The sequence below is a fragment of the Silurus meridionalis genome, chromosome 19, assembly GCF_014805685.1.
Source record: "Silurus meridionalis isolate SWU-2019-XX chromosome 19, ASM1480568v1, whole genome shotgun sequence".
In the NCBI taxonomy this organism is placed as follows: Eukaryota; Metazoa; Chordata; class Actinopteri; order Siluriformes; family Siluridae; genus Silurus; species Silurus meridionalis.
This window is the reverse complement of record NC_060902.1, coordinates 15,120,411-15,132,962: the sequence shown is the minus strand read 5'-3', so window position 1 is coordinate 15,132,962 and position 12,552 is coordinate 15,120,411. Positions and strand designations below refer to the sequence as shown.

Below are 12,552 nucleotides of genomic sequence, written 5' to 3'. Positions count from 1 at the left end.
AAACAAATCAATCTGCTACCCATGTCAGCCATTGTGGAATAAAAAAAAACTATTAATTTGACACGAATATATTTGAGTTTGTTCGGTTTGCTACAGATGCGGTTTGCGAGCTCTGACTAGTGCGCTTTATGACTATCCAATCAAAAGATGTGAAAATGCTGACGTTAACGTATGCCTGTTAGATGGCCTCAGTGCCATCAACTTGAAATCTGATTAGTCCAAGCAACAGCTTAATTTGCATATACGTTATGCTACATGCCTCACTGTTGATTCTCAAGGCCTCAAGGCACGTTTCTTGGACCTTGGTTGCAACCGAAAGAAACCCTATGAAATGAAGAGAATAGACTATTGGGATAATTTAATACATATTCACTGACAAAAGATATATAAAAACATAAGTCAGAGTTCAGGCCAGCAGTGAAGGCCTTGCTGGCCCTGATGGCCAGCCACTGCTAGCATCTATCAAACAAACTCATTCAAAATTAATTATAATAATTCTTAGCCCTTTAAATAGTTTTTTGGTTAATTATACAATTCAATACGCTTTGTTGTGTTTCATTCTTTACATAAAAATCTAAATCATTGCACTACTGGGGTTCTGCTTTAACAGCTAAAGTTTAGAAGCGATATGTACTACATTTCCCAGGATTCCCAGAATAGGGCGCGTTTTATATGCGTCACTACGACGTGGAGAGGAGGGGGGGGTCAAGGCGGAAGTTGAGTAGGATGTCGGACTGTGATGTGTAACGTGACTGTTTGCAGTTGAGGGCTGAAAGGAAAGAAAACCAATTCAGTCTGGAGAAGAATTTACGTTTCAGATGAAGACATTTGGACAAACAAATAAGCAAAAACAAATAAACAAAAAAATAACCGGATGACTCTGGGACTGAATCGAACCCAACCGGGAGTTTCATCTAACGGGCGCTGTCGGTCCGGTGTTGGTGCTGCTGTACGGAAGGAAATGTAATTGTACGTTAATTAAAATTGATTGAAATATATATTTAGAGAAGTAAAGAAAGGAAATATGTGACATGGCGTGTTTTACAGCCTGCTGTAAACCCCCGGAGTCAGTGCATGTTGGCAGTTACACGACTAGCTAGCATGGTTTACAGTCTAGGTTTTAAGGGGAGAAGGTAGAAAAGAGAAGAATTAAAGGAATAAAAATAAAACTAGTTCTTAGTGAGAGAATGGCGGATATTAAGACAGTATAGCATCCCTTCTACATGCCCCCTGGTGTCTTTAATAGGATGTTGGTCCATGGCATGGTGAGTGACGTGAGGTAGCCTGGTCTTAAATACAATAAATAGTCAATAAAATGTTTTATAAAATAAGAAACCAGGTTTACTGAGCTTCCTGAGAGGAAATGGAGGTCCGAAAAACAGAATAAGGGACGTCTTGATAAAATAAATAACATACACTCCTACTGAGAGGCCGCGGTCATACCGGAAATCCTGCCATTTCTTTTGGGGAGTTTTGGGGGGAAAACATGGCGAACACCGGAGTTAGTGGGATGCTGGAAGGGAACGCAGCCGGACACATGATGTCCAGACCCGGGGAAGGAGCCGCGCTGCCCTCCAACTCGTCTCCCGGAGGAGACCCGGATATGAAGGGATGCGCCAACGGGGACCTGATGGACAGCTTTGGGATCTTCCTGCAGGGTCTGCTCGGGGTGGTGGCCTTCAGCACCCTCATGTGTAAGTGTACACAGCCTTTTAAAGCACAACTCCACCCTGAACCATCCACAGGTTTAAATAGAAGGAGAAGAATGGGCGTGCATGGTGTTTCTGCTGTTACTTTGTCAGTTGTATTTTCATTCAATGCTGTAAGAAGTCAGCAATGTTGTCGCTTGATGACGTCACATGGCGACAATGGCAGGTGCTGATGCAGAGTGCTACCCTTTGGGTTCTCCTCAGGAGTTTGATAATGTACGATAAATTGATTTTGGTCAGGGAAAACGTTTTATTGTATTAAATTACACACTGTAAGGTTTGCTGTTTTTTTTTTATTTCAACACGTTTAACTGTTTACAGGGTGAAAAGGAAATATAATGTATAATATATTTGAGGTTAAAGCCAGGTGGCAACTTTACGCTGAGGTATTTGTTTTAGCCGTGTCATGATACAATGGCAGGAAATTGTGGAAGTTAATTGATTATTGGCTCTGGCAGTTACTGATTGGAAGGTCAGGCGTTCAAGCCCCAGTATCCCCAAGCCCCAGTATCCCCAAGCCCCAGTATCCCCAAGCCCCAGAATCCTCAAGCCCCAGAATCCTCAAGCCCCAGAATCCTCAAGCCCCAGAATCCCCAAGCCCCAGAATCCCCAAGCCCCAGTATCCCCAAGCCCCAGTATCCCCAAGCCCCAGAATCCTCAAGCCCCAGAATCCTCAAGCCCCAGAATCCTCAAGCCCCAGAATCCTCAAGCCCCAGTATCCCCAAGCCCCAGAATCCTCAAGCCCCAGTATCCCCAAGCCCCAGAATCCTCAAGCCCCACTATCCTCAAGCCCCAGTATTTTTAAGCCTCCACATTTGGGCCCTTGAGGAAAACACCCTGTACTCCCTCCAGGGTTGCTGTATCATGACTGACCCTGCACTCTGACCTCAGCTTCCTAACTTCACTGGGGTATGCAAAGAAAGAATTTCACTCTGCTGTAACGTACATGCGACATGCGAAAAGGCCATTTCACACTTTAAATATACAAAACACTACTGCTTTCCTTTTCTGAGTCTGATTCCTCTCTGGGTTTCTTCCTCGTGACTCCTCACCTCTGTCTGTGGCTCCACGTCAGTCTGAATATATTCTTTTTTTTTTTTTAACATTTAGAATATCAAATGTGAGAGAACGTTTCGTTTACTTTGAAAAGATGCCATCTGAAGGTCGTACAGAGCGATCAATAATCTTCAACAAGGCAATCAAACTGTACAACGGCAAATCAAACAACATGTCACTGACTGATATTCATGTGAAAATGAAAGCTTTGGACTCGGCTCGGTTTAAGGAAATTGAACCAATACACATTGTGGGTACTGAAGATCACAGTTATAAGTTTTGTTTATAGCACTGAGATTCTTCTTTGGAGTGCTGATATACTATTTCAATGAATTCTCCAGGTTTGTTGGATGTGTTCACCTGGAAAATCAAAGTGAACTTGTGTTTAAAAATTGATCGACAAGCCAACCAAACTCATCATATAGCTTACCTAGGCAAAAAATAACGTTAATTTACCTGATTCTGAAACAAGAAAAGAAAATCCCTAATGCCTCATAAACATAGATCATCACGAATTGTCCACAAAATGCGATATTATTAAATTATATATATTACATTATGATGGTATTAATTTGCATTATAAATAAAACGTGACCTCAGATTCTGGTGACCGTAACAATCTTCCCAGTGTGTGTGTGTGTGTGTTATGTGTAGACCTGGTTTATATCTTAAACAAACAGGAGGAAGTTCCTCCATCATGGAAACTCAAATACTTTTGGAGAATTTTTTTTTCACTTTTGAATAAATAAAGGGGAATGTTGGTGTTGAGGCTCCACCAGTCAGGGTTCTATTTCTATTCAGCACTAAACACATTTTAATGAGGTTATGGAGACGTTTTGAATGTTTAGTCTTTATGGGATGTACTGATAATTTGAGCAAACGCTTCAAAAAGGCTCCAGTGTTAGTAATAGGAAAATTTAATCATTTATTTTTTTATAAAGGATTTCACATCCCCTGCCTATCCATCCCAATCTATACATTATTTAGTTTGTAAAAGGAAGCAGGCACGTGTTGAAGACTCTGCTGCTGTGCCCCAAACACAGCCACCATTGTCCGAAACAGCGACAGCTTTATTTCTGATTCTTGCTCTCTGAATAGCACTTCTGTACGATTAGATCAATTCCAGCTGCAAATTATGTGTCGTACGGTGCCGAACGATCCGTTGTAGCCTGATTATCGGACCCCGTGCATGGCACTGCATTTGCATACTTTTCCGATGAATTATTTAGTAAAGTAGATCATTATAGATGTGAAATCCGATCTTTGTGCTTCTCAGACGCTGCTACTTGTGGTCATCTGACCTTTTTTAGGGAAACTGCTGAGTAATATTTGCAAGAATGCTATTAAAGTTTACCTCAGGTGATTCATTTGTTGAAGAGATTTTTTTTTAATATATTTATATTTTTTTCCGGATTTTGGGAAGTTTGGCTTATTTAATGCTGCTGTAAATAACTTCTGTGCAAATAACTACTCCCTCAGCATGTCGTGGACTAGAGCCGGACAGCTATATCTAGCAGAGAATATTCCTGGTAACTAGTATTGATCTGTTCTATGGCTCAGACCTCATTTCAGTGCTAATGTGTGTGTGTGTGTGTTTGTTTTTGTGTGTATGTGTTTGTTTGCACTGCAGTAAAACGCTTCAGAGAACCCAAGCACGAAAGAAGACCCTGGAGGATCTGGTAAGGCAATCACGATTTGAACTCTTACACAACAACGCTCTATAATTGATCAGAATTGTGTGTGTAAAAATCAAATCCACCCTGAAACACGTGAAATATTCTTAGATGAAACTACACTAAATAGACAAATGTTTGTGGACACCTGACCATAAGATAAGACACTTTCTTAACATCTCATTCGAACTTTAGCTTCACTCTTCTGGGAAGATCTCCCACTAGATTCATTCAGACACAAAGTTTAAAAAAAGTGAAGTCAGGTACTGATGTAGGGGAGGTGAGGAGGTCTTGGGTGCAGTCATGATTCCAATTCCTCCCAAAGGCTTTCAATAGGGTTGAGGTCAGAGCTCTATAGCAGGCTACACAAGATCTTCTACTTGAAGTAGTGCAAAACATATTTTTTACATCCTGCGACATCCTTTACAATTATTTGCCTCCAACTTTTATTATAATTATAATCCAGTTTAATTATTTTAATTACACTGGAAAAGTCGGGTGTCCCAATACTTTTGCCCATATAGTGTATTTGATGTGTATTTAGTGATTCATTTCATCTCGAATATTACGAAAGGTCAAGTAAGAGCTCTGTATCTCGCACGCCAATTTCAAATGATGTCATATTATTGAGATATATTATTATGTTCCTTATCCAGACATGGCGGATAAGGAACAGACTAAACCGCCATCTTTTGTCAGAATGAATTCAGAATTATAATAAATCATTTGTAATGATTTTTATCACATCCTGTGTAGCCAATGATAGAACATCTACACACAGACTTATTTATAAAATCATGTGTTTTTGTGCTTCACTCTCAGTCCCGCCCACTGCTCATATCTTCTCCCTCTCACTCCTTCCTCAGGTTTCTTGACACTTCCAAGCAGGCCATCGGGATGCTCTTCATTCACTTTGCCAACGTGTACCTGTCAGACCTGACGGAAGAAGACCCGTGTTCACTGTGAGTCCCCACTGCTTTTATTTCTGTCACACGATGATTCTTTGCGTGTGACCTTCTTTCCTGTCATACCACCAGATACCTCATAAACTTTCTGTTGGACGCTACACTGGGCATGCTGGTGATTTACGGTGGTGTGAAGGCCGTAAGTGCCGTGGTCGAATGGAGGCAGTGGGAGTCGCTGCGCTTCGGAGAGTATGGTAAAGATTTGTTCTTAGTCTGGTTTCTTTGAAATACAGGATTAGACTCAAAACAAAATTATTTTAATTTGTTAGATTTTCTTTCAGGAAATGTATTTTAAAGGTGGAGGGTGTAAATTGGGGATCCTTTTCTGAACTGATAGAAGGGTATCTGGATGATCTAATCCTGTCCATTGTCATGACTCCCAATGAACATCTTAACAGCTACAGCTTTGCTACCTCCAGCTCCACCTCCTGTCCTTTAGTCAATGCCACTGTCTCTGAACCATACAACATCACAGGTCTCATCACAGTCCTATAAACTTTCCCTTTCACTCTCGCAGTCCATCACCACTGCAAACCTGAAAGGGCTCAGAGCCGATCCTTGACGCGGTCCCACCTCCACCTTGAACCAGTCTGTCGTTCCTACTGCACACTTTACTGCTGTCACACTGTCCTCATACATGACCTGCACCACCCTCACATACTTCTCTGACACACCTGACTTCCTCATACAATACCACAACTTCTCTTTTGGGACCCTGTCGTACGCTTTCTCTAAATCCACAAACACACAATGCAACTCCTTCTGACCTTCTCTATACTTCTCCATCAACATTCTCAAAGCAAATAATGTTTCCATAGTGCTCTTCCTCAGCATGAAACCATACTGTTGCTCAAAAGGAACCGATTTTCACCTGGGTGATGCCGAATGTCCATTAATTATTGTTTCATAATTGTTGAGGTTATTAACTGTTCCCTGATGGAGACTTGAGTATAAAACTGTTAATGGCTGTTGTGCCCTTTGTAGCAGACTGTTTATATTAATTACTGTCCAAATCTAAATCTGTCTTAATGCTCCAAAAACATAAGACTGGGATCAAAACATTTGGGTCTCACCAATTTACCTATAATTCTAATCGAACAATTTTTAAATAGCAATTGTTTTTCTTACATGACCCACTTTATTTATTTATTTATTTATTTATTTATTTATTTATTTATTTATTTATTTATAAGAAGATTTTGAAGAATTCTTCAAAGATTTAATAATCAACCCCACCAGCTCTGTTGTGATTAAGAATCTATAGTAAAGTAGTGAGATTGATCAGCCCTGCCCTGGTTGTCCTAGAAGCTCAATTCTGGCTTTAAACAACATACAAGGAATGCCCAGAAATCCAAGAAAAAAAGGTGGCTTAGCAATATTGCAGAGGATGTTTGATGTAGCTTTTGAGATTCTATCATTATTACAGACACCTTTACCATTATAGACTGCACCTTTTTAAAAAAAGAAAAAAGGGAACAAAAAAGTGTGTAAAAATGAGCACGCTGTGTTTCTGTACCAACATCTTGTCAGCGTGTAATAATTATTCTGCTGTTTGATTAACCCCCAGTAATTCATACTGATTAGGCTTATCAGCGGAACGGGTCGTTATGAAGAACAGAAAGAAATCACGCCGGCGCTTATTTAAAGGCTCGTCAAGCTGGAGGAGGAAATTGTAATTCACGTCACAAACCTTCACTAATATGCGTCTGGCACGAATGTCATCCGTTCGGCTCTTCTTTTCATTCGTGCAGTAAGATAGAGGATTATGAACACGGCGTTTTTCTAATGAAAAATGGCCGGGATGAATATTCTTTTCTTATTCGTCATATCGCACGCTGGCGCTCATGCACGTTGGGACACAGTCACATATTGTTTGCGGTTAATGAAGGAAACCAGAATGTATTCTGCATGCTTCATTTGCAATATATTAATGATGTCTTTTTGTGTGTGTGTGTGTGTAGGGGAGCCAGTTCAGTGCACTGCTTGGGCAGGCCAATGTGCTCTGTACATCCTAATTATGATGTTTGAGAAGGTGGTCATCATCCTGGTGCTTCTAATTCCCCAGTGGAAGAAGGTCAGTGACACGTTTTACACCGGAGATTAGATTTGTGTGATTCGCAGCTCAACCGTTTCATTCTTATTCTTTATCTTACTAATGGACTCTTAACAGCTTATAATTACAGTAGGATTTTTTCCTCCTTTACACATAATCTTAGTTATTCAAGACCAAGACATTTCTATGTGAAAATAGACTGTGAACAAAAGTATTGGGACACCTGACTTTTTCAGCCACATGTGGTTCTTCCTTAAACTGTTACCACAAGCCACACAATTGTATAGATGACTTTGGATGCAAAAGCTCAGTCTACCTGACTTTTTTTGCTGAATGAATCTCCACAAATCCCCACAAGCACACTCCAAAATCTAGTGGAACATCTTCAGCAGCAAATGTGGACCAAATTGGGAATGGGATGTTCGAAAAAAAAAGCTCACACAAATCTTATGATCAGGCGTCCATAAACTTTTGACCATATGGTTTATATGATCTAGGTTGAAAAGAGTTTCTTGTAAGCTCGACCTTCATCGTGCTTAATCTCTTTTGTGCCTGGGTGTACAGCTGGCTATGCTGAACAAGATCACCAACCCACAGCTGGAGCTGGCGCTCGTTATGCTAATCGTGCCGTTCTTCGTTAATGTGAGTAGAACGTCTGGTTCCTGTGGTGAAACAGCACGTTTTACCTAAAACATTTGTACATTTCTAAATGTTTGTGTGTGCTTGACCAGGCCCTGATGTTCTGGGTCGTCGATAATTTCCTGATGAAGAAAGGCAGGACAAAAGCCAAGCTGGAGGAGCGAGAGGTCGCGGACGATTCACGAGGCAACAGCAAGGTGCGCTACAGACGAGCGCTCTCGCATGATGACTCTGAATCTGAGGTGAGGTCACTCTCTCTCACACATGCACACACACACAAACATACAGCATAGGTTCCTGCAGAGAAAATGCTTCATACCTAGAAGTAATTTAAGAGCACCAAGCTTCAGGCTGAACTAATAAACCAGCCAATGAAGTCTAATAACATCTAATACTTTTGCGTAACATGGTGTCACCCGTACACCCAGCAGCTGTTTTTATTTTTTATGCATTTTTTTTTTTTTTTTTTTTCTTTCAATGTGAGTATTGTATTAATGACGCAGGTGTGGCTGAGCTTAAATCGCCTCATATCCTTCACACAGTACCTACTCTTTCTGATTTTGTCATTAGCGGTGTGGAAACATGATGGCTGACTGAAGAGGTGTTTTTTATTATTATTATTTATTTTTTAAACAAACCATTAACTCCACCTTGCTTTTCTGAAATTATTCGAGTCATTTGCTCTAAAGTTATTACACGGGTTGCGTGTGTAATTGTTTGTGTACCGGGTTTCCAAGCATCTCGCTTTTTGTGTTGTTCTGTCTCATGGAAAATGGATTGGATTCATTTTGTGAGGTAAAAAATTTCAGGTTTTCATTTCTCTAAATGCGTGTGAAATATAGCAAGGACACTTAAAAAAAAAATACAATAAAGGTTTTCTGTAATTGTTCAAATTAGCACTTTTTTCATTGGTTGTTATTAATGTTTCTGTAGCAGCAGCTCTGACAGTAGTTCTGGCTGTACGCAAAGGGGTGTAACGGTAACCAAAATTCACGGTTCGGTACGTACCTCGGTTTCTAAATCAAATTCAATTTCTGTACAGTTAGGGGGAAGAAATGCAAAACAAAAAAATTGCTTGTGTAAAAATCTTTTTCTTTTTTAAAAACAATTTTAAGTGAAATGCTGATTTGGTTTAAATAAAAGAAAAAAAAAAAAAAAAAAAAAATATATATATATATATATATATATATATAAAAAATTTGAATAAATTAATGCGTATGTATGTTTTCTACAATTAATATTTAATTTTCTAAAGATAAGTTCTACTTAACTGTTCTGCTTATTTCAGCATACTTCAACAAATGTCTGCATTTAAGAAACACATTCTTTATTGACTCAAAATAATTCATTCCATCTTTCATTCATTCATTCACTCGCTCGATATGCAGAATTTTGAGGAATATCATTGTTGTAAGCGTACAACAGTCCCTGCTCCATGCATGCACGAGTCCAAGCAGGTGGTGTATTTCGCCGTATGTGCTAAAGGTTTCGGTTCAGCAGCAGTAAACGGACTTACTGTGAAATGTTTTCTACATGGATAAATAGATCGGGATACATCAACTGGCCTAATTCATCTGTCAAACACAGCAGCTTTTACTCCAGATCAAAGTCTAGACTCCATGTATTTATTAGACAAACAACAATATGATGCAACAAAAGATAGGTTGCGTCTATACTAGAAAAGAAAAAACCTTTATTTACGCATCCTATCTATTGTTGCATCATAATCACTTCTAAGTCACAGTGTTAGTCACAGCTTTATTTCTTTAGCTCATTAGTCATAATGGATTTTTGGTGTGCGCGTTTAAGAAAATAACTGTAGGTTTTTCCTCCCCGATCAGATCCTGTTCTCGGCGGATGACGAAATGGATGATTCGGACGGCGACGAGGACATACGCCGACTCGCCGGTCTCAAAACTGTTAAGAAAAAGAAACATCGACTGGGCATTCCTGTGTGATCAATCTTTAGAGCTGCTCATTCCTGTCACAGACTCGGTCTGCTGCCTTCTGCTCGTCTGAGAGACAGATTAGTATATGTCCAGCCTTCCATCCGTGCACGGATCAGCAGGTAGGAGGAATAACTCGTTCCTAAACAAAGCTCTAGGTACTGATTATGGAGCTTCGAAGCCGTAGAAGTGGCTTTATCACCAACCTTCAAAACAACAAGAGAGGAATACGACTCCTTCCTGCTGTTTTCTATAATCCGGCTCTTGTTACAAACACGCTCCTGCTTTTTATTTATATATATATTTATATATATATACCAACCACCTTACTAAAGAAAGTGTATACTGGAGACCAGTGCTGCTTCTTTATACCTGTAGATATACTAAACGGCTGGAGTCACTCAGCCTCGATGTGTTTTGTATGGAGAATCTAACTTGGGAGAAATGACCCGGCCTTCAAGCACACCTCTACCTTTAGCGTTTCTCTTCTGTCTCGTTAGCGCGTCGTCCTTTAGACTGTATGAAGAACAAATAAAAAATAACGAGCGTGCCGTCACGTTTAATCAATGTTAATGTTGAACTTGTGTGGTGCAAAGATCTCAGGAACAAACGGTTTGGCGAACAGTATAAAGCGATACGAACATTTTTTCTTTCAAGCTACTTACAGTATGTATTTGTTAGGTTTCATAAAAAAAAGGGAACCTTCTTGTAAAACAGTGGGGGGAGTTGTTTCTGCAAAACGTATGTTTGGGCAACGCTTGTGTGTCCATGTGTTTGTGTCTGTGTGACTTTCTGATTCTACAGTGTTTTACAGTTCCTCTGTCCTCTTGGGAGATTTGAACTAATTCCACGGTTACCTTTTGCACAGTTTTGTTTAATCACTGTGGTGTTTTTGTTTTTCGGTGGAAAGGCATGAAACCTCTCGTACTTTATGCCTTTTCTGTAGCAAAGTTCACATTTTGGCATCCTGTATAAACTGTAGCATTCCTCCCTGATGATATTGAGAGAATCATGGTAGAATTCTTACATTTTGTGGAGTTTTTATCCCTATGTGCCACCAGTCGTTTCCGGTGTCCCAACGACTGTGTTCTAATGTCTCGACGTTCTCGTGCTCACGCTTAACCTGCTGATTTTGGAGTACTGTGAAGACCGGCAGCAATGTTGCTTGCGAATTCTGTTCGTTTTGATAAACACTGTCCAAGGACACTTTGGTATTTGGGAATCTTAAATACTAACCTCTACACGAGTGGGATTTACTGACAAGTCGCAATGTCCTTATATGCATTTTCAATAAACAATGTGAAATTTCTTTTGCTGCTTCTTGTAATGTTTCTTTTTTTATAACATTTTGTCAAAACCTTACTTCCCTGACCGGGAATCGAACCCGGGCCGCGGCGGTGAGAGCGCCGAATCCTAACCACTAGACCACCAGGGAGATGGTGAGCTGGCGTGAGAAGCATGTGCAGTGCCCGAGGAACGTCGATGTGGGCGAGCCGCAAACGGAATGTAAAGCATGAACCAGAGAGGTGTTTCATTCCCTGGATAATCCACACAGTATATCAGCCACAGCAGACAGCTGCAAATGAAGATCGCTTAATCGTTGCTGGTTTGAATACTGTTTTGAATATGGAGCATTGTCTGTGAATTGATGTTTGGTGTCTGCGATTCCTGGAGTGTTACTTGCCAGTCTGATCGCTTTTCTTACTATTTGTACAATTTAGCCAAATTGATGAGTTGAAAAGATAACCATTCATAATATAGCATACTTCATTTTGATTGTATTAGCTTTGAGATTTACTTTTTTCTGTTTATTTTTACATTGGAGTCTGGCCAGAGCTTTTTTTTTTTTCTTTTTTTTTTTTTTTTTCCAGGGTTTAAGCAGGAATCTAGTCAGAGTTTAAATAATGACAGCCTTATCTCAATACCAATGAAATGGTATCAGTGATTTTTTTTTTTTTTTTTTTTTGATGTGGAAACTCAACACTAAGGGTCCTATTTTGGACATATTTAGTGAATAATGGATGGCAAGTCCCCACAGGTTCGCCACACAACCCCCTGCCTTTTTTTCTAACACACTCTTTTCAACTATGAGCTTGTTAAATGTGCAAGGTTGGGATCTGGTTTAGAGCCTGACAGCTGCCTTTCTGAATGCTCTGGGGCTAAGGTCATTGCCACTGAACACTTCTACTATTAAGCAAATTCTGGGTGTGCTATGAATTACTTCCAATATAAACTATAATACAATTTTGTCCCAAGTGTTCCTGGGTGTCTATTCTCACTAAAATCTTACATTAGTTCAGTAAACAATGACAGGTACAATACAGGAACTTCAATTCTTGACAGCAAACACCATGGGTTTAACACACAACCGGGAATTAAACACACCAAATCCTAACCACAACGGAGTACATAAACAGTCCATCACTGGTGTGAGAAGGAATCCTGAACATTCAGTTACTGGGACAGATGGTAAGTGTAAACTGAGTGCAGGAATGTAGACATACCACAATG

At 40.0% G+C, this 12,552-nt stretch overlaps 1 protein-coding gene and 1 non-coding gene across 2 annotated transcripts; one reads left to right on the top strand and one right to left on the bottom strand.

Moving 5' to 3' along the window:
• The first annotated feature begins 686 nt into the window (after positions 1-686).
• On the top strand, positions 687-11,350 carry stimate (STIM activating enhance). The gene is made up of 8 exons (XM_046874629.1): positions 687-1,694; positions 4,396-4,444; positions 5,305-5,400; positions 5,476-5,597; positions 7,365-7,477; positions 8,021-8,098; positions 8,188-8,337; positions 9,937-11,350. The coding sequence occupies exons 1-8, from the start codon at positions 1,487-1,489 to the stop codon at positions 10,051-10,053; spliced, it is 933 nt and encodes a 310-aa protein (XP_046730585.1). The 5' UTR covers positions 687-1,486; the 3' UTR covers positions 10,054-11,350.
• A 54-nt stretch (positions 11,351-11,404) lies between these two features.
• Positions 11,405-11,476, bottom strand: trnae-cuc. The gene has a single exon. It is a non-coding gene; the product is annotated as a tRNA-Glu (tRNA).
• Between the last annotated feature and the right edge of the window lie 1,076 nt (positions 11,477-12,552).

Coding starts and splice junctions, on each gene's coding strand:
- stimate (XM_046874629.1), top strand. CDS start 1,487: ATGGCGAACACCGGAGTTAGTGGGATGCTGGAAGGGAACGCAGCCGGA. Junction 4,445..5,304: donor AGAAGACCCTGGAGGATCTG/GTAAGGCAATCA, acceptor CTCCTTCCTCAG/GTTTCTTGACACTTCCAAGC. Junction 7,478..8,020: donor TAATTCCCCAGTGGAAGAAG/GTCAGTGACACG, acceptor CTGGGTGTACAG/CTGGCTATGCTGAACAAGAT.